This window comes from Oncorhynchus tshawytscha, linkage group LG10, assembly GCF_018296145.1.
Source record: "Oncorhynchus tshawytscha isolate Ot180627B linkage group LG10, Otsh_v2.0, whole genome shotgun sequence".
NCBI lineage: Eukaryota > Metazoa > Chordata > Actinopteri > Salmoniformes > Salmonidae > Oncorhynchus > Oncorhynchus tshawytscha.
This window is the reverse complement of record NC_056438.1, coordinates 30,491,153-30,513,464: the sequence shown is the minus strand read 5'-3', so window position 1 is coordinate 30,513,464 and position 22,312 is coordinate 30,491,153. Positions and strand designations below refer to the sequence as shown.

Sequence of the window (22,312 nt, the reverse complement as noted above, 5' to 3'; positions counted from 1 at the left end):
ACACCCCTGGCCATAAACACACACGCGCACACGGACCGATGCATGCAAACACACACACACATCAAAGCTCAACTCTACAAAGCCAAGTGGTGACTTATGCGAGTAACAGTGCTAGGTGGCGTTTCCAACTCACATCCATGTAGGCTATAAAAATGTAATTACATACATGCATGCAGGCGATGGTCGTTGTAAAGGCAAGGAGCAGTATAAACACACAGAGGACACACACACACACAAAGGAGGAAAAGCCTCTATCATCTGGGTGGTCTGAAGTGCTCCCACAGATACCATGCCTAACACACTGCAGATATTCGATCCCCTCTTACTTCTCTCAATCCAATATCAGGCCTCTAGCTAAAGTGTTGCATGGTCAATGCCTCAGACCCTAACTAACTCCCAGATACTCAATACCGGACAGAGTATTTTTTTTAGTAAGAGCTGCACTACAGCAGGACTAAGCTAGCGGGGATTTTGAGGATAATGTCTCAAAACCTGGATTCTGGGTGGCCAGTATCAACACCATTACATTAAATGTTTCTGCAGGAATAATAAATGTAATAAGAATTGAATCCCTCCCCCTGCCCATTGTTAGGCATACCGCTTACCTCTCCCTCAGCAAAGACACACTAGCACACGGAGTGGACAAAACATTACAAGCGCCTCACTAATACCGAGTTGCACCCTTACCCCACAGCACAGCCTATAATTTGTCGCTGCATGTACTCTACAAGGTGTCGAAAGCAATCCACAGGAAAGCTGGCCCGTGTTGACTCTAATGCTTCCCACAGTTGTGTCAAGTTGTCTGGAATGCCGTTTGTGTGGTGGGCCATTCATGATACACACGGGAAACTGCCGAGAGTGAAAAAACCCAGCAGCGTTGCAGTTCTTGACACACTCAAACCGGTGTGCCTGGCAGCTACTACCGTACCCCGTTCAAATACGCTTAAATCGTTTGTCTTAACCATTCACCCTCTAAGTGGCACACATACACAATCCATGTCTCAATTGTCTCAAGGCTTAAAAATCATAACACTTCTCCTCCCCTTCATCTAAACTGATTGAATTGGATTTAACAAGCAACATCAATAAAGGGATCATAGTTTTCTCCTGGATTCACCTGGTCAGTCTATGTCATGGAAAGAGCAGGTGTACACTGCGCATACAACATGTTAAAGGGAGAGCTAACTCCAAAATCAAAGTTATTAGATGGGAATTCAGATGCTGTCAATCTCTCCCAATAATTTGGGTTTAAGGCCTTGAGATTTTGATTAATGCATATAGCAGGATCTATACAACAAACGCCATAAGAGACTCGACTTTAGACGATTTGAACTTTGAATTTGAGGTGAACTATCCCTTTAAGATGACAGAATAAGTATACAGTGTTAATTAAGGTTGCTTTAATGTTAAGACAGCAGAGCGTTAGTCACCGGAGTACCGGCTTTAGTGTTAGTGTTAGCTGAGGAAGAGGAGGAGGAGGAGGAGAGGAATTTGGATTTAACGGGGCCAGGGGTTTTGCCGTGGCTGGAGGAAGAGGCTAGGCGGCTGGGCTTGGGGGAGTAGCGGGCGGCCAGCTTGGGCGAAGGCATGTTCTCATAGAGGTCAGCATCCTCATACAACACCTCCTCTCTCAGACGTCGCCCTCCGGTGGCAGGGCTGGAGTATAACGCCTCTGGGTCCTTATGTTAGAGGTAGGCATGCAGAGAGGAGAGGAAACGGAGGAGGAGATTAAAGGAAATAAATAGAAAGAAAAATAAGAGAAACAAGGACATGAAAAGGGAATAAAGGGAAGGAGTATTTGAAAAAGAGCAAAAAAACAAGTCAGGAAAAGGGGAAAAAAGAGAGGAAGCCAAAGGGTTGTTATTGTTACAGAAAAGTGAGCTAGAGCAGAGGAAAGCACTTGCACAATTATTAATCAAAGTCGGATTAGAGTGAGAAAGAGGAAGAGAAACAGAAAGATACCCGATGCAAGCCATCACAAGCAGCGCAGCATCCAAATATAATAGTTACTGAGATATTGCAGAAATATGTGCGCTAATTTGTTTGTTTTCTCAGTGTGTGTGTGTGTGTGTGTGTGTGTGTGTGGGTGTGTGTGTCCTTACCGTTCCATTGATGGGCACATCATCATAGTGCAGTGCCATTCCAGAGGGGCAGGCATAACCGTTCACAGGGTTGTCCAGATAGGGGTTGGGAGATACAACGCGTTTACTCGTGAAGCTGGGGAGAAAATGCACATATCCATGAGTGAGTGATAATACATCAGGGAATCGACATATAAAAAGTTGTTATAGTCCAAAAGTAAAGCGCTTATATAACACGTGGAGTCTAGTGGGGAATATGGAGAGGTTTGTCCATGAAGGACCTTTATAGCTGGACACTTACACCGAGTGTACAAAACATTAAGGTCACCTTCCTAATAATGAGTTGCACCCTCCACTTTTGCCCTCTGAACAGCCTCAGTTACTCGAGGCATGGAAGCTACAAGGTGTCGAAAGCGTTTCCACAGAGATGCTGGCCCCATATTGACTCTAATTGCTCCCCTTAGTTGTGTCAAGTTGGCTGGATGTGCTTTGGGTGGTGGACCATTCTTGATGCACACGGGAAACTGTTGCGCGTGAAAAACACAGCAGCGTTGCAGTTCTCGACACAAACTGGTGCGCCTGGCGCCTACTACCATACCCTGTTCAAAGGCACTTAAATGCTTGGTCTTGCCCATTCAACCTCAATGGCACACACACACACACAATCCATGTCTCAGTTGTATCGAAGCTTAAAAATCATTTTTTTTAACGTGTCTCCTCCCCTACATCTACACTGACTGAAGTGGATTTAGGAAGTGACCTTAATAAGGGATCATAACTTTTCGCCTGGATTCACCTGGTCAGCCTATTTAATGGACAGAGCAGGTGTTCTTAGTGTTTTGTACACTCGGTGTATTAGCGGTCTCATATATTGCCGGCATCATACAAATAACAGTTCAGACATTTAGTGCTCCCTTGGGTATGCAAACGCTTTATCCAGCCCTTGCAAAGTGTATCGTGTTATTGTGTGGGGAGGACTGGCCTGCACACGGTGCTTTTGTGAAAACCCTGTTGGTTAGAGTGACACATCAAATGGCCAGAGAGCGGGAAATAAATTGGTCCAGAGATGTCCATTCCTAACTGAATGGGGGTCTGAGCGGCTGAGGGAACAACAAACATACTTTTTGGGATTCAAAAACATACATTGTCTGCCCCAAAAAACATTAGCTTTTTCTAAGATCCCCAATAGGGTGATAAGAATGCTGCATTCAGAAAGTATTCAGACCATTTTTCCAGATTTTGTTATGTTACAGTCTTATTCTAAAATGTATTAGATAGATGAGAAATGAAAATGTATCTATACACAATACCCCATAATGACAAAGCAAAATTTTTAGCAAATTTATTACAAATAAAAAACAGAAATATCTTATTTACATAAGTATTCAGACCCTTTGCTATGAGACTCAAAATTGAGCTCAGGTGCATCCTGTTTCCATTGATCATCCTTGAGATGTTTCTACAACTTGATTGGAGTCCGCCTTGGTCATGATTTGGAAAGGCACACCCCTGTCTATATAAGGTCACACAGTTGAATGTCCATGTCAGAGCAAAAACCAAGCCACGAGGTCGAAGGAATTGTCCGTAGAGCTTCGAGACAGGATTGTGTCGAGGCACAGTTCTGGGGAAGCGGAGCAAAAAATGTCTGCACCATTGACGGTCCCCAAGAACACAGTGGCTTCCAAACTTCCATTCTTAAATGGAAGTTTGGAACATATAAGACTCTTGCTAGAGCTGGCCGTTCGGCCAAACTGAGCAATCGGGGGAGAAGGTCCTTGGTCAGGGAGGTGACCAAAAACCTGATGGTCACTCTGACAGAGCTCCAGAGATCCTCTGCGGAGATGGGAGAATCTTCCAGAAGGACAACCATCTCGTCAGCACTACACCAATCAGGCCTTTATGGTAGAGTGGCCAGACAGAAGCCACTTCTCAGTGAAAGGCACATGACAGCCCGCTTGGAGTTTACCAAAAGGCACCTCAGACCATGAGAAACAAGATTCTCTGGTCTGATGAAACCAAGATTGAACTATTTGGCTTGAAGGCCAAGTGTCATGTCTGGAAGAAACATGGCACCATCCCTACAGAGAAGCATGGTGGCAGCATCGTGCTGTGGGGATGTTTTTCAGAGGCAGGGACTGGGAGACTAGTCAGGATTGAGGGAAAGATGAACGGAGCAACGTACAGACAGATCCTTGATGAAAACCTGCCCCAGAGCACTCAGGACCTCAGACTGGAGCAAAGGTTCCCTTCCAACAGGGCAACGACCCTAAGCACACAACCAAGACAATGCAAGAGTGGCTTCGGGACAAGTCTCTGAATGTCCTTGAGTGGCCCAGCCAGAGCCCGGACTTGAACCCAATCTAACATCTCTGGAGAGAGCTAAAAATAGCTGTGCAGCAACGCTCCCCATCCAACCTGACAGAGCTTGAGAGGATCTGCAGAGAAGAATGGGAGAAACTCCCCAAATACAGGTGTGCCAAGCTTGTAGCATCATACCCCAAAAGACTCGAGGCTGTAATTGCTGCCGAAGGTGCTTCAACAAAGTACCAAAATGTAATATTTCTAAAAACCTGTTTCTGCTTTGTCATTATGTGGTATTGTGTGTAGATTGATGAGGGAAAAACGGCAGTGTGTGTGTGTGTGTGTGTGTGTGTGCGCGCACGCGTGTATGTGTGTGTCTAACCAGAAGGACTGCTTGGCCAGCTGGATGACGTTAGCGGTAGTCTCTACGTCTATGTAGTCGTAGTGCAGGGCAGCAGGGTCTGTGGTGGAACCAGTCTCAGCGAGCAGCACCCCCAACCACCGACCCATACTCTCTGAGGAGGACGCCTGGAGAGAAGAGGAGAGGTGGGTTAGAGATTATTACGCTAATTTAAAGAAACTAGTATCTATTTATTTATGTTAATACTACTCATTGGTTTAGAAAACAGGTGTACCTGTTAAACTTCAACAACAACAAAAAATGATAAAACAAGAGATAACTTTCCATAATTTCTTTCCATCCAATCCGTACTATCACTACAACATTAGCACTTCACAGTGCCGTAGGACAAAATTGCCCTACGACACTGAGTTAACCTCTTGAACCTCTGGGGGCAGTATTTCATTTTTGGATGAAAAACGTTCCCATTTTAAACAAGATATTTTGTCACGAAAAGATGCTCGACTATGCATATAATTGACAGCTTTGGAAAGAAAACACTCTGACGTTTCCAAAACTGCAAAGATATTGTCTGTTAGTGCCACAGAACTAATGCTACAGGCGAAACCAAGATGAAATTTCATACAGGAAGTGAGACAGATTTGTTGAGGCGCTGTGTTCCAATGTCTCCTTATATGCCTGTGAATGCGCAAGGAGAGAGCCTACACTTTCTGTCGTTTCCCCAAGGTGTTTGCAGCATTGTGACATATTTGTAGGGATATCATTGGAAAATTGACCATAAGAGACTACATTTACCAGGTGTCCGCTCGGTGTCCTCCGTCGAAACTATTGCGTAATCTCCAGGTGCGTTCATTTTTCCATTTTGAACAGAGGAGAAACCAAACTGCCACGAGTGACTTATCATCGAATAGATATGTGAAAAACACCTTGAGGATTGATTCTAAACAACGTTTGCCATGTTTCTGTCGATATTATGGAGTTAATTTGGAAAAAAGTTTGCGTTGTAATGACTGAATTTTCGGGGGGTTTTCTCAGCCAAATGTGATGAACAAAACAGAGCGATTTCTCCTACACAAATAATATTTTTGGAAAAACGTAACATTTGCTATCTAACTGAGAGTCTCCTCATTGAAAACATCGGAAGTTCTTCAAAGGTAAATGATTTTATTTGAATGCTTTTCTTGTTTTTGTGAAAATGTTGCCTGCTGAATGCTAGGCTTAATGCTATGCTAGCTATCAATACTCTTACACAAATGCTTGTGTAGCTATGGTTGAAAAGCATTTTTTGAAAATCTGAGATGACAGTGTTGTTAACAAAAGGCTAAGCTTGTGAGCCAATATATTTATTTCATTTCATTTGCGATTTTCATGAATAGTTAACGTTGCGTTATGGTAATGCGCTTGAGGCTATAATTACGCTCCCGGATACGGGATTACTCGTCGCAACAGGTTAAGGTCAGACCTGATGACCATGAAGGTTCAGAGTTGGCGAGGGTAAGCTGATCCTAGATCTGAACCTAAGACTAACCTCCACCCCGAGCCAATTGACCGCCAACCTACCTCCAGTACAGCCACCTCCTGTCCATTGCGGAGCAGGCGGAAGGCGAAGGGGTGTTTGGAGTCCAGCCCGGGGCTGACCTCGCAGCCTCGGAGGGGCAGGCTGGCCATATGGGTCTTCAGGTCAGCGCGGTCCTTATGGAGCAACAGCTGGTTGTCCTTCAGACGACACCAACGCTCACGCCAGCGGTTATTGGACATCACGTTCAGGTAGCCTGTCAATCAGACAAGACGGACCAGTTACGACAAAAGGGTGGGGTAAAATGGCGAATAGCAAAACAGCAGACCAGAAAATTAGTCTATAGCTGCAGTTCTGGCTGTTCTCATTCAAGACATTTCCCCATACGTTCTATAAGCCCTCTATATAACAATACCTATACAACCAAATCCACCCTTTATATACAGTGGCAAGAAAAAGTATGTGAACCCTTTGGAATTACCTGGATTTCTACATAAATTGATCATCAAATTTGATCTGATCTTCATCTAAGTCACAACAATAGACAAACATAGTGTGCTTAAACTAATAACACACAAATTATTGTATTTTTCTTGTCTATATTGAATACATAATTTAAACATGCACAGTGTAGTGTCGTGTTGCTATTCTATAAAATCCTTTCTCTGTAATTAATATTACCTGATTGAGCTTATCATGTAAATGTAATTAACTAGAAAGTCGGGGCACCACAAAATAATATTTATAGAGCTGTTACCTTCCGAATAAACTCTTAAAGACCTAGTAATATTTTACATCAATAGCAGTCAATATTAATCATCACCTTATTTCAGTCTGAAACAAGAATTTACAACTTTCAGATATCTTCACGAACCCTGGCTAACAAGTTGAATCAGCAATACAAAATTGGGTTTAATTGTTAATTTACTAAATACCTCATCAATCACACAGAATTACATATACACAGAATGAATCGTACATTGATTACAAATTATGTCATAAAGGAAAACGTCCCTAGCGGACGGAACAGATATGACAGCTGGTTACACAAAGAAAAGGGGGCTGGGTTTGAGTGAAAGAGCGGGAAGACTGAGGAACAAAGGGAGAAGCGATGTCTCTACCGGACCGTAGGCTGCTACTCTATCGTAAATACAGTATCTTATGCATTCTAAATTACCGCCCATTTGGAAAAGGAAAATGCAATAAATATTTACTCTGAGCTGCACTTCAATAGTTTGGTGGTAGATGGATGGCCAAGTTGCTCAACAGAGTCCTTTGTCCTTTGAAGAGTGTCTCTGGTGGTGAACGGGAAACGTTGTAGTGTCGTCGTTGGGTGGTAGATGGGATACTCCATCTGTCCTTTCCTAGCCCACGTTTTTAGCTGCTGTTGCTAACTCAACGGCTAGGATCTCACACTTCTTTAGTGAATAAGAGTTCAAAGTTCATACCATTCACAACCAAAGCTCGCGCTTAGGTTGGCTTAGTTCTGTAGTTGACATGTTAGTCCTTCTAAACGTATGGGCCGGCGTCCTCACGTCCTCTGAACAGGAGGTTACATTGTTCGTCAAGGCTTTATATAGTGGAGGGAGAAGGGTGTGTTTTCATAGTTTTATAACCCATGTCTCTTCACCGGGAACGGGCCACTGTTTGAGCAGAGCCCTAACCTTATGAAAACCCAAATCTCTCATTTGGAAGCTAAAATTACATTGAATCTTTTCACCAATAATTTTATGTTCAAACATTAAAATTGCACAAAAATTCCATGTGAATCTGATAACTATAATGTGTATAATTTCCACTGTACCATTTATGTCATCCTATCATTGATGAGAATGTCTCAGATGACAACCGAACTGACATCATATTCATTAAGTACCAACGCATATGTTCAACTGGTTGGATTACCAAAATATGGTTAATTTCGCCCCAACTTCTGATGTTCCCAGAATCCCTATGTTAACCAAGGGATTTTCAATAGTCACATCAGTAGGGTAGAGAGAGGAAAAAGGGGGAAAGAGGTATTTATGACTGTCATAAACCTACCCCCAGGCCAGTGTCATGACAGTAGGTTGGAAAAAGTATGAACCCCTAGGCTAATGACTTCTCCAAAAGCTAATTGGAGTCAGGAGTCAGCTAACTTGGAGTCCAATCAATGAGACAGCTTGCTGTCATAGGCGGAAAAATAAATTCCCAAGATTATCATGACATTTTGCAGGAGAATGCTGCCAATTGAAGCTCAACAGAAGTTGGGTGATGCAACAGGACAACGACCCAAAACACAGAAGTAAATGAACAACAGAATGGCTTCAACAGAAGAAAATATGCCTTCTGGAGTGGCCCAGTCAGAGTCCTAACCTCAACCCGATTGAGATGCTGTGGCATGACCTCAAGAGAGCAGGTCACACCAGACACTCCAAGAATATTGCGAAACAGAAACAGTTGGTGGTCAAACATTCCTCCTGACCGTTGTGCAGATCTGATCCACAACCACAGAAAACGTTTGGTTGAGGTTATTGCTGAGGAGGGTCAACCAGTTATTAAATCCAAGGGTTCACATACTTTTTCCACCCTGCACTGTGAATATTTACACAGTGTGCTCAATAAAGACATGAAAATGTATAATTGTCTGTGTGTTATTAGTTTAAGCAGACTGTGTTAGTCTATTGTTGTGACCTAGATGAAGATCAGATCAAATTTTATGACCATTTTATGCAGAAATCCAGGTATTTCCAAAGGGTTCACATACTTTTTCTTGCCACTGTAGGTTGACCTCTAAACCCCAGATGTGCTCTAACCCCTAAGAGGCGTCTTACCACAGGTGGGTATGTCCTCCTCGGCTGAAGATGTCTGTTCGTCAGTGGACGGCTTCTTTTTGCCCAGGCCAATGATCTTAGTTATCTTCTTTCCCGCCCCTTTTCCCAGCGTGCCTCCCTTCTGACTCTTCTGAGAGTCCTTCTTTCCTTTACCTGAGAGAGAGAGAGAGAGAGAGAGAGAGAGAGAGAGAGAGAGATAAAGAGAGGGGGAGAGGAAGAGAGGAGGAAGAGAGAGAGAGAGGGAGTGAAAGAGCAAAGAGAGACATGCAATGTCAGAGGTAGACCTTCAAGGTAATTTCACCTTTAAGAATGAAAAAAATATTACATCAGCTATTTGACCAGATTGCCATAACATTTGAATATTTAGGTCAGTAATTAGGCCTCAATTCTACTAACCGAAGAGGCCCACGGACACAATGACAGTGCACATTCTCCTGTAAATACCGCTAAACTGGACTAAACCCGGTCATAAAGCCTGTCTCTCTGTGTGTCTGAATAGAAAATCTGCTGGTCGTCTGAGGGTTGTTTGGATTGTGTGGTCTGCGGTGAGCAGGGTTTGGTCGACGAGATCCACTCTGGAAACTGCCAGAAGGGTAAACGAGAGATGAGCCACAGACAGAATGACAAGAATAGACGTCACCTAGTTGAGAAGAGATTATGGAAATGGCCATAAAATGATTTGTATTGTATAGTGTGTGACAGGGAGATTCACTGACTAGAAAGTAGTGCATATTCCTATAAGCTTTTGTCTTAAGAAAACTGCAATATTTAAATTATCCCAATATCTGCAGAGTTTGATTATCTGCATCATACCCATGTACATTATTACCTGTCAATATCCATTAATGACTACAGAATATAGTATAACTCAAAGTTGTGGAGGTCCCATTTTCCTTTGTGGAGGCGGACACAATAGTGAGACAGAAAGAAGAGAGGGGTTTTCTGAGGCAGGGGTGCAAAATTCCCTGTGAATGATGTCATCGTAGTGAAGCTGACGCTCGGAGTCTGGAGTGCTTCTGCAGACAGACGCTTACGCTGACACACACACAGAGAGACGCAGACAGACGTAAGACACACACACCTCCGCTGCCCTGCAGGAATCAACTCAAATCCCGTTACCCTGATAGTGATGATATCTACCATGGCGACAAATCTTATCAAATATGTGGCCATTTCTGCCCAACCCCTGCTAGTGATTTATTTATCACACACACACACACACACACATACACACTAGACTTCGGGCCTAAGGTAGGAAGCCAGACACGCATGTGTGAAAGAGCTTCACTTTGAATGATTATAACAATTTTCCTCTTCTTTTTGCCGTGAAAGACAGGGGGGAAACTCTCTGATCAGGCTAATTTGATTCCACTGAGTCAAGTTCGCTTCTTACCAGCCATGGAAGGAATGTGGCTGATTAAGCTGAAAAAGGGGGTTTTGGAGACTCGTTTTTCTCCCCTCAGAAAGTGGGCAGCTGGGGTGAAATGGTGTGAGAAGAGTGGGTCTGTGGTAGTTGTTTGGCTTGGAGATGCAGTGGTACTGTAGAGATATGAGGTGATATCATCAACCACTGGCTCGCCACTGGTGACAGTGTATGGACTCAAGCCACCACCCACCCCTACTCTGTGGGAACTAGATATGAGAGGATTGGAGGAGTGCAAGCAATATAGCAAATATTCAACCTAGCCTATCAGAGGGCATTGTGGAGCTTTACCATAGTCTTAGTTCTACATGAAGTGCATGTAGGGGATATGGGTCAATTTGGGATTGGGCATCAAATAATAATTGATGAATGAAAGTTGGGGAATAAAAGTGGTAGCCAAGCAGCATTACCCCTCCAATCCTCCAGAGGGCAGTATCATAATACACTCACAATTGGTCTCACCAGAGGGAGCACAACAAACGCATAGACTTACAGCAATCTGTCAAAAGCCATCAGTCAGAGATCGTGTGCATATTTCCACAACAATCACGGTTTCCCAGCGGTGATATGCAAACTATTAGACACAGGTCTATTAATCACAGCCTGGGGAGAGAGAACGAGAGAGTCTGCATGTGTGCGTTGGTTTGTGCGTAATGAAACCAAACACAAACAGCTCTAAATTCCAGAGAATCCAAACAAGAGGTCTCGACAAGTGAAATGAACATGTGAACCCCGCGGAATTGAGCTTGTCGAGCAAGCAGACGCTGAATAATCCCATCCTGCTATTTAGACAGCATCTCGGCTGTCTTGGTACTGGGTGCAGGAAAAAAAGGTTCCACATCAACTAAACGTTGAAGAAATCCAAATGCTCAAGTCCTTTGTTGCTGTAGCTAATCTCAATCATACTCCCCTGAACACACAAGCTGCTCTGACCCTGAAGAAAATACACCCCATCTCCAATCAACATAGAGTATAGAGGGATTTACAGCTGGGTCAACGCTGAAGAAACACAAGGCTTCATGAGCATTAAAGCTGCAATACTGTATGTAACTTTTTGGTCGACCTGACCAAATTCACATAGAAAAGTGTGTTATAGATCCGTCATTCTCTTTTGAACCAACGTCTAAAAAGTGGTAGATCCGTTCTATGTGCTCTATTTCTATGCTTCCCGGTCTTAAGTTTAGTTTTTGTTCTATTACTTTCGGCTTTGAACACCAGCTTCAAACAGCTGAAAACACAATATTTTTGGTTATGAATAAGATATCTCACAGCGGTTTAGATGGAACAATGGTTCTCTACACTATACTTACTTGTTTTGTCACTGAAATGACTCAAAACAACTCAAATTCTAGCAACTAGGAAATGGCAGAGCGATTTCTGCATAGTGCATCTTGAAGACTAAAGGATAAAGAATATGAATCTAGAGCTAAAACATGGCTTACATGCCATTACTCATTTAACTTCCAGAGGGACAGTATTGAACCAAGGGAAAGCCCAATTGAGAAGAGATTATTTTACACCAATATCAAGAGTGTGTGTTCAAAACCAGAATGCCATTAACCCAGTATGATGTGCTGTACTTCGTGTAGCTATCAAAGTATTCCAGACCCTTCCCTGGTCTCACCTTGGTCCTTACAGTCGGTGACGGTGTGTCCGTTCTCATGGGGCGGCTCGCCATCTGAGCTCGGCCTATCACATGACACCTTCTGCAATGGAGGAGTTAGAACTGTTAGACAGATATTTACATATATTTTTTTTTATTTAACCCTTATTTTACAGGTAAATTGACCAAGAACACATTCTCATTTACAGCAACGACCTTGGGGATAGTTACAAGGGAGAGGAGGGGGGATGAATGAGCCCATTGGAAGTTGGGGCTGATTTAGGTGGCCATGATGGTATGAGGGCCAGATTGGGAATTTAGCCAGGACACCGGGGTTAACAATAAGTGCCATGTGATCTTCAGTGACCACAGTGTGTCAGGACACCCGTTTAACGTCCCATCCGAAAGACGGAACCCTACACAGGGCAACGCTCCCAATCACTGCCCTGGGGCATTCAAATAATAATAATAATAATAATAATAATAATAATAATAATTCAAATAATAATTAGAACAGAGGAAAGAGTGCCTCCTACTGGCCCTCCAAAACCAATTCTAGCAGCAACTGGTCTCCCATCGAGGGACCGACCCGGACCAAACCTGTTTAGCTTCAGAGGCAAGCCAGCAGTGGGATGCAGGGTGGTACACATGCAGACAGAAATATAAAAACAGACAAACACACACACAGACACAGAGCGAGAGAGAGAAATACAGAGACGCACACACACACACACAGAGCGAGAGAGAGAAATACAGAGACGCACACACACACACACACACACACACAGAGCGAGAGAGAGAGAAATACAGAGACGCGCACACACACAGCCATATACATAAAACACACACTGTACCCACAGAGAATCTCAGAGAGCATCTGCAACATGTTATGGTTGAAATAATTAGGCTAGGCTTCTGTGTACTGTGCCAGCTAGGGAGCGGTTTGTCATTAAACTCCTTCTGATCTGCCTAATTTTCCACCACCGTGTACACACACACACACACACACACACACACACACACACACACACGCTCTGTACAATAAGGCTCCAACAGTTCCAGTAAGTTTACCTGTTTTCTCCAGGCTATTGAAATCCAATAACACACTCTTCCTTCACCTCCCTACACACACTGTGCCAGAGCTGTCATTAAGTGCTATTTGGCACAACAATTACAGCTTTTACTGCAATGTGCTGCCCTGGCATCCTGCTTGTTATTAGGGAACACAGGCGAGGGGCCCTATGGCAGCATACAGGGATATGTGTGTGTGTGTGTGTGTATATATACACTGCTCAAAAAAATAAAAGGGAACACTAAAATAATACATCAGATCTGAATGAATGAAATATTCTTATTAAATACTTTTTTCTTTACATAGTTGAATGTGCTGACAACAAAATCACACAAAAATGATAAATGGAAATCAAATTTATCAACCCATGGAGGTCTGGATTTGGGGTCACACTCAAAATTAAAGTGGAAAACCACACTACAGGCTGATCCAAATTTGATGTAATGTCCTTAAAACAAGTCCAAATGAGGCTCAGTAGTGTGTGTGTGGCCTCCACGTGCCTGTATGACCTCCCTACAACGCCTGGGCATGCTCCTGATGAGGTGGCGGATGGTCTCCTGAGGGATCTCCTCCCAGACCTGGACTAAAGCATCCGCCAACTCCTGGACAGTCTGTGGTGCAACGTGGTGTTGGTGGATGGAGCGAGATATGATGTCTCAGATGTGATCAATTAGATTCAGGTCTGGGGAACCTGTTAAGGATGATGCGAATTTTCGCAGCTTTTCGCAACTTTTGTTAAAAATCGCGCAACTTTTCAACGTCCTGCTACTCATGCCAGGAATATAGTATATGCATATGATAAGTATGTGTGTATAGAAAACACTCTGAAGTCTCTAAAACTGGTTAAATCATGTCTGCGGCTATAACAGAACGTGTTCAGGAGTAAAAAATCCCTGGGAAAACTGTTCACCAAAAACACCAAAAAAATATTCATCTGCCAGTCAATGTATTGTCTAAGGCGATAGAAAATAGATGAGGTTCCGTTTACAATGCCTACAGCTTCCACACGATGTCGCCAGTACTGGCATTTCATTGCTAGTTTATCCTTGGTTAGATGACGTATAGGCACTTCCTGTCTTCGGGTGCACCGGAGGAAGTTATGGAAGTGAAAAAATGGACGATGATTTCAAGACTTGCTGCTATCGAATACAGATCGCCCCGTGATCAATTTGATCGATTATTAACGTTTATTATTACCTAAAGTTGGTTTACAAAAGTAGTTTGAGGTGATTTGTAAAAGTTTATAGGCAACTTTTTTAATTTTAAAAAGTGACGCTGCGTCTTGTAAAGGTGAATTTTCCTGGATCAGACCGGCCTTCATAAATTGACATTTTAGGTATACAATGACGGATTTAATCGGGAAAAAGACCCAATTGTGATGTTTATGGGACATATAGGAGTGCCAACAAAGAAGCTCGTCAAAGGTAATGAATGTTTTATATTTTATTTCTGCGTTTTGTGTAGCGCCGGCTACCGCTAAATCTTTTGTTTAGGTCTCGTTCAGGTATTTCGTGGGGTGCATGCTATCAGATAATAGCTTCTCATGCTTTCACCGAAAAGCATTTTACAAATCTGACATGTTGGCTAGATTCACACCGAGTGTAGCTTTAATTGAGTACCTTGCATGTGTGTTTTAATGAAAGTTTGAGTTTTATCGAGTACTACAGGTGGCGCTCTGAAATTTCCGCTGATTTTGGTTCCTGTACAGGAACCACAATACGTAAGAAGTTTTGTTAAAACAAGTCAAAATGAGGCTCAGTAATGTGTGTGGCCTCCACGTGCCTGTATGACCTCCCTACAATGCCTGGGCATGCTCCTGATGAGGTGGCGGACGGTCTCCTTAGGGATCTCCTCCCAGACCTGGACTAAAGCATCCGCCAACTCCTGGACAGTCTGTGGTGCAACGTGGCGTTGGTGGATGGAGCGAGACATGATGATGTGCTCAATTGGATTCAGGTGTGGGAAACGGGCCGGCCAGTCCATAGCATCAATGCCTTCCTCTTGCAGGAACTGCTGACACACTCCAGCCACATGAGGTCTAGCATTGTCTTGCATTAGGAGGAACCCAGGGCCAACCGCACCAGCATATGGTCTCACAAGGGGTCTGAGGAGCTCATCTCGGTACCTAATGGCAGTCAGGCTACCTCTGGCGAGCACATGGAGGGCTGTGCGACCCCCAAAGAAATGCCACCCCACACCATGACTGACCCACCGCCAAACCGGTCATGCTGGAGGATGTTGCAGGCAGCAAAACGTTCTCCACGGCGTCTCCAGACTGTCACGTCTGTCACATGTGCTCAGTGTGAACCTGCTTTCATCTGTGAAAAGCACAGGGCTCCAGTGGCGAATTTGTCAATCGTTGTGTTCTCTGGCAAATGCCAAACGTCCTGCACGGTGTTGGTCTGTAAACACAACCCCCACCTGTGGACGTCGGGCCCTCATACCACCCTCATGGAGTCTGTTGCTGACCGTTTGAGCAGACACATGCACATTTGTGGCCTCCAGGAGGTCATTTTGCAGGGCTCTGGCAGTGCTCCTCCTTGCACAAAGGCGGAGGTAGCGGTGCTGCTGCTGGGTTGTTGCCCTCCTACGGCCTCCTCCACGTCTCCTGATGTACTGGCCTGTCTCCTGGTAGTGCCTCCATGCTCTGGACACTACGCTGACAGACACAGCAAACCTTCTTGCCACAGCTCGCATTGATGTGCCATCCTGGATGAGCTGCACTACCTGAGCCACTTGTGTGGGTTGTAGACTCCGTCTCATGCTACCACTAGAGTGAAAGCACCGCCAGCATTCAAAAGTGACCAAAACATCAGCCAGGAAGCATAGGAACTGAGAAGTGCTCTGTGGTTATCACCTGCAGAACCACTCCTTTATTGAGGGTGTCTTGCTAATTGCCTACAATTTCCACCTGTTGTCTATTCCATTTGCACAACAATGTGAAATTTATTGTCAATCAGTGTTGCTTCCTAAGTGGACAGTTTGATTTCACAGAAGTGTGATTGACTTGGAGTTACATTGTGTTGTTTAAGTGTTCCCTTAATTTTTTTGAGCAGTGTATAAATATATAAATATATATATATATACACACACACACACACACACACACTTGAAGTCAGAAGTTTACATACACCTTGGCCAAATACATTTGAACTCAGTTTCTCAATTCCTGACATTTAATCCTAGTAAAAATTCCCTGTCTTAGGTTAGGATCACCACTTCATTTGAAGAATGTGAAATGTCAGAATAATAGCAGAGAGAATGATTTATTTCAGCTTTTTCTTTCATCACATACCCAGTGGGTCAGAAGTTTACATACACTCAATCCGTATTTGGTAGCATTGCCTTTAAATTGTTTACCTTGGGTCAAACGTTTCGGGCAGCCTTCCACAAGCTTCCCACAATAAGTTGGGTGAATTTTGGCCCATTCCTCCTGACAGAGCTGGTGTAACTGAGTCAGGTTTGTAGGCCTCCTTGCTCGCACACACTTTCAGTTCTGCCCACACATTGTCTATAGGATTGAGGTCAGGGCTTTGTGATGGCCACTCCAATACCTTGACTTTGTTGTCCTTAAGCCATTTTGATACAACTTTGGAAGTATGCTTGGGGTCCATTGTCCATTTGGAAGACCCATTTGCGACCAAGCTTCAACTTCCTGACTGATGTCTTGAGATGTTGCTTCAATATATCCACATAATTTTTCTTCCTCATGACACCATCTATTTTGTGAAGTGCACAAGTCCCTCCTGCAGCAACCCCCCCACCCACTACATGATGCTGCCACCCCCGTGCTTCATGGTTGGGATGGTGTTCTTCGGCTCACAAGCTTCCCTCTTTTTCCTCCAAACATAACAATGGTCATCATGGCCAAACAGTTCTATTTTGTTTATCATCAGACCAGAGGACATTTCTCCAAAAAGTACAATCTTTGTCCCCATGTGCAGTTGCAAACCGTAGTCTGGCATTTTAATGGCGGTTTTGGAGCAGTGGCTTCTTCCTTGCTGAGTGGCCTTTCAGGTTATGTCGATTATAGGACTCGTTTTACTGTGGATATAGATACTTTTGTACGTGTTTCCTCCAGCATCTTCACAAGGTCCTTTGCTGTTGTCCTGGGATTGATTTGCACCTTTCGTACCAAAGTACGTTCATCTCTAGGAGACAGAACGTGTCTCCTTCCTGAGCGGTATGATGGCTGCGTGGTCCCATGGTGTTTATACTTGCGTACTATTGTTTGTACAGATGAACGTGGTACCTTCAGGCGTTTGGAAATTGCTCCCAAGGATGAACCAGACTTGTGGAGGTCTAAAAAAAAATTCTGAGGTCTTGGCTGATTTATTTTGATTTTCCCATGATGTCAATCCAAGAGGCACTTTTAGGTAGGCCTTGAAATACATCCACAGGTACACCTCCAAGTGACTCAAATGATGTGAATTAGCCTATCAGAAGCTTCTAAAGTCATGACATTATTTTCTGGTATTTGCCAAGCTGTTTAAAGGCACAGTAAACATAGTGTATGTAAACTTCTGACCCACTGGAATTGTGATACACTGAATTATAAGTGAAATAATCTACCTGTAAACAATTATTGGAAAAATGACTTGTGTCATGCACAAAGTAGATGTCCTAACCGACTTGCAAAAAAAAAAATAGTTTGTTAACAAGAAATTTGTGGAGTGGTTGAAAACAAGTTAATGACTAAGTGTATATAAACTTCAGACTTCAACTGTATGTATGTATGTATGTATGTATGTATGTATGTATGTATGTATGTATGTATGTATGTATGTATGTATGTATATATATATGTCTTTACCCTCACATTGATGTGTTTGTGCACACGTTCGTTTTGATTCTTTTGCGTCTCGCTGGTGTGTGCAAGTGTGTCTTTCTGTGCCTGACCCGGCGTTCTGCTCCTTACCTTCTCCAGGTCGGGCTTGTGTACAGGAGACCCGGCGCCTGCTCCTTACCTTCTCCAGGTCGGGCTTGTGTACAGGAGACCCGGCGCCTGCTCCTTACCTTCTCCAGGTCGGGCTTGTGTACAGGAGACCCGGCGCCTGCTCCTTACCTTCTCCAGGTCGGGCTTGTGTACAGGAGACCCGGCGCCTGCTCCTTACCTTCTCCAGGTCGGGCTTGTGTACAGGAGACCCGGCGCCTGCTCCATCTGAGTCCCCTCCGTTGCTGCACACCTCCCTCATCACCTACAGGAAGAGGAAGACCAGACACAAAGACAGCACTGTTTAGTTACAACAATGCATCATCAGTTCACGCTCATTTCAAGCATGGGAGCAAGATTGAACACGTCATGTCAATGGCAATGGCATTTCATTTCAAAAACCTGTTACACTGTGTTACATCAGCAGATGGATCATCGTGCAGTATGAAACACACGCAGTATGAAACACACGCAGTATGAAACACACGCAGTATGACTGACGGAAAAGTCGCGGGGGGAAAAAGGCAACGGCTCGGTACACAGATAGCTGCACAGTACTTGACTACAGCCATTGGTAGATTGCCATTGTCGCATCCATTGTGAGACGCATCCATTGTGTTAGGTAACACGCCCATTCAGAACGGCATATCCAGGGATATCCACACACTGCATGGGGGCGTGGACTGGCCACCAGTTTGGATCAACATGACCTCGCAGAACCTCCAACCTGGCAACCTATCAACAGCACAACCACCACCATATTGAGTCAATATCATTGACACATGAGCAGCGAGTGAATGAATGATAACGCTATGCTAGGTTAACCTGCGAGGGGTGACTTGGGGGACTACTGTGGAGACAAGCAACACGTACGCGCCCGCAGGTATGCGGGCGCGTGCGCACACACACAAACAACCCTCAAAACACACACATACACACACACACACACAACCCTTCAAAACCATCCGCGTCTGTCCCCGCGGTGGAGTTCTTCTCAGAGTCTCTGCTCACCACAGTTCATTGGCTTTGGCTGGGAGCGAACATAATTGGCTCTGCAGGGAAATTACAGGCTGTGGCTGGGCTCCATGGTTTTGGCCCTAGCCAGAGCATTGCTGGAACGATTGGGACAGACATGAACTAAATGTCTCCCTATCTGCCATCAGGGAGAGGCAAATCACACAGTTTATATGATATTATACAGATAAAATCAAATCAAATGTTATTGGTCACACATATTTAGCAGATGCTATTGCGGGTGTGGCGAAATGCTTGGGTTTTGGGTTGGGTTTGGAGGGCTTAAGGACTTTCGTCATCTGCCAATAGAGGGGTGTTTTGTTAAATCTGGGAGAATACTCTTCATATATGCTTCACATCAATCTAGTGCCATAAACATTTGTGGCATATAACTGGAAAATATGCTTCTCTGCTGAATCTGTGAATGGCAGTGTTCTTATTGTGAGTGACAATCCATACTTTAACACCATGCATACTATACTGCATGTACATGGATAAAGATCCATGGTGTAAAGGAACACCTAGGTGAGAATGCTGTTCATTGACTATAGCTCAGCGTTCAACAGCATAGTACCCTCAAAGCTCATCAATAAGCTAATGACCCTGGGACTAAACACCGCCCTCTGCAACTGGATCCTGGACTTCCTGACGGGCCGCCCCCAGGTGGTAAGAGTAGGTAACAACACGTTTGTCACGCTAATCAACAACACACTCCCTGTTCACCCATGACTGGCCAAACACGACTCAAACACCATCATTAAGTTTGCTGTCGACACAATAGTGGTAGGCCTGAGACAGCCTATAGGGAGGAGGTCAGAGACCTGGCAGTGTGGTGCCAGGACAACAACCTCTCCCTCAATGTGAGCAAGACAAAAGAGCTGACCGCGGCCTACAGGAAAAGGTGGACCGAACATGCCTCCATTAACATCGACGGGGCTGTAGTAGAGCGTGTCGAGAGCTTCAAGTTGCTTGGTATCCACATCACCAACGAACTATCATGGTCCAAACACAAGACTGTCGTGAAGAGGGCACGACAACACCTTTTCCCCCTCCGAAGACTGAAAAGATTTGGCATGGGTTCCCAGATCCTCAAAAAGTTCTATAGCTGCACCATCGAGAGCATCCTGACCGGTTGCATCACTGCCTGGTATGGCAACTGCTTGGCATCTGACCGTAAGGCGCTACAAAGGGTAGTGCGTACGGCCCAGTACATCACTGGAGCCAAGCTTCCTGCCATCCAAGACCTATACAATAGGCGTGTCAGAGGAAAGCCCAAAAAATTGTCAGAGACTCCAGCCACCCAAGTCATAGACTGTTTTCTCTGCTACTGCATGGCAAGCGGTACCGGTACCGGACCAAAAGACTCCTCAACAGTTTCTACCCCCAAACCATAATACTGCTGAACAATTATTCAAATGGCCACCGGACTATTTACATTGACCCCCCACCCCTATTTGTTTTGTACACTGCTACTTGCTGTTTATTACCTATGCATAGTCACTTCACCCCTACCTACATGTTCAAATTACCTCGACTAACGAGTACCCCCGCACATTGACTCGGTACCGGTACCCCCGCATACAGCCTCGTTATTATTTTATTGTGTTACTTTTTATTATTTTTTACTTTAATTTATTTGGTAAATATTTTCTTCATTCTTCTTGAACTGCACTGTTGGTTAAGGGCTTGTGAGTAAGCATTTCAAAAGGTAAGGTCTACACTTGTTATATTCGGCACATTTGACAAATAAAGTTTGATTTGATGTGTACACATACAGGCATCCACACTCTCGTGCAGGACACGGGTGTTGCCAAACATCGAGTGGCCCCAATGCAAAATGATTTCAGAGGAAGGATTTCAGGCAACACTGGCAGCAAAGGACAATCAAAAGAGCCTGACTGGGATAGGACTTGAACAGTGATTATAGAGCGAGACTGAGTGTAAACAGGCAACGCACAGTGTGAGACGCCAAGCAGCCACTGCAGACCAGTAACCATATGACATGCAACATTATATCTCACCAGGCCTGCTTGCAGAAACAGGGGGATAATTACCACAAGACGAAAGAGAGGGAGAAGGAGAATAAGAGGAGGAAGAGAAAGATTACTAGCGTAGGCCCAGTAGAGAAGAGGAAGAAAAGCAGGTCATGTCAAAGACGAGCGCTACAGAGACAAAGGAGAGATGAGGTAAGGGAACAAGGAGAAAAATATCAAATTCACGAGACCAAAAGGCACTGGAAAGGATTAGAAAGGTAGTAGCAACCCTATATGGACTTTTAGATTCCATACACAGTTCATTAGCCACACAATTTCTGGATTTCACATTAGTAAACTGTTTTGGTGCGCCTCAAGGCTCCGTTCTAGTCCTGTCTCCATTTACCAATGTAGTCTTACATGACTCAGTTCTTTACGGGGACATGGTATTGGATCATAATCCTCCGACTAGGGTGGGATTTATCGGAGATCTTTTATATCCATTATTCCATCTTTAATGTGAAATGCAAGAGTGATTATTATCGAAGCTCTGTGTCTCTGGATGGAGAAACAGAGTAGGGGAGACAGAGAGGAAGACAGAGAGAGAGACAGAGAAAGGAAAACAGAGAGCGGGGAAGAGTGAGAAAGACAGAGCAAGCGAGAAAGACAGAAAGAAAGACAAAAACTAAGGAAAGACAAAGAAACAGAGAAAGAGAGAGAAACAGATCCCTTTTATTCTAGGGTCCTAGGCAACATCTAGCCCTAACATCCAAACACATGCTCCACACTCTAATCTTTTTGGCTTTGTGAGCTGCTCAAACACCCCCAGGCGTAACTGTGTGCAGAGCAGGCCAAGAGAATATCTCCTCCCTCACTGTACAGTTAATCATGCGAAGGTAAAATATGTGACTTCATTCCAATCCATCCACTCTATGCTCCTGTTTTGGGGTACGTCGAACCACGGCCAGCCGGGCCTCATAATTGAGCGCACTGATTGCAAGAGTCATTGGGCATGAAAAAGTAAGCATATGTCAATTAAGTCAACTAAAAGCAGAGAGATTGTTTGGGGTGAGGTGGAAGGGCATGCGTTTATGTCGTGCTCACGTGTATCGGTTCAATGCCGTTTTAAAGTGCATTTTAACAGGCACCTGACGAAATATGCAACAATGTCCTGTCTCGAGCGATAATTATGGATGTTGTGGTTCGGTTTGTATATCTGCGC

The 22,312-nt window shown here is 44.2% G+C and overlaps 1 protein-coding gene across 3 annotated transcripts in view; it reads right to left on the bottom strand.

Moving 5' to 3' along the window:
- The window catches only part of LOC112260098 (actin filament-associated protein 1-like), a 120,250-nt gene that overhangs the window by 6,292 nt on the left and 91,646 nt on the right, over nt 1-22,312 (bottom strand). For 2 of the 3 annotated variants that reach the window (XM_042328492.1, XM_042328491.1), the window contains exons 7-13: nt 18,285-18,368; nt 12,120-12,201; nt 9,073-9,225; nt 6,304-6,515; nt 4,765-4,910; nt 2,103-2,217; nt 1,623-1,679 (exon numbers count right to left, since the gene is read on the bottom strand). In XM_042328492.1, the coding sequence (XP_042184426.1) occupies nt 1,623-1,679; nt 2,103-2,217; nt 4,765-4,910; nt 6,304-6,515; nt 9,073-9,225; nt 12,120-12,201; nt 18,285-18,368 (849 nt within the window). The remainder of the gene's footprint in view (nt 1-1,622; nt 1,680-2,102; nt 2,218-4,764; nt 4,911-6,303; nt 6,516-9,072; nt 9,226-12,119; nt 12,202-18,284; nt 18,369-22,312) is intronic. The other variant, XM_042328493.1, reaches the window with a different exon arrangement.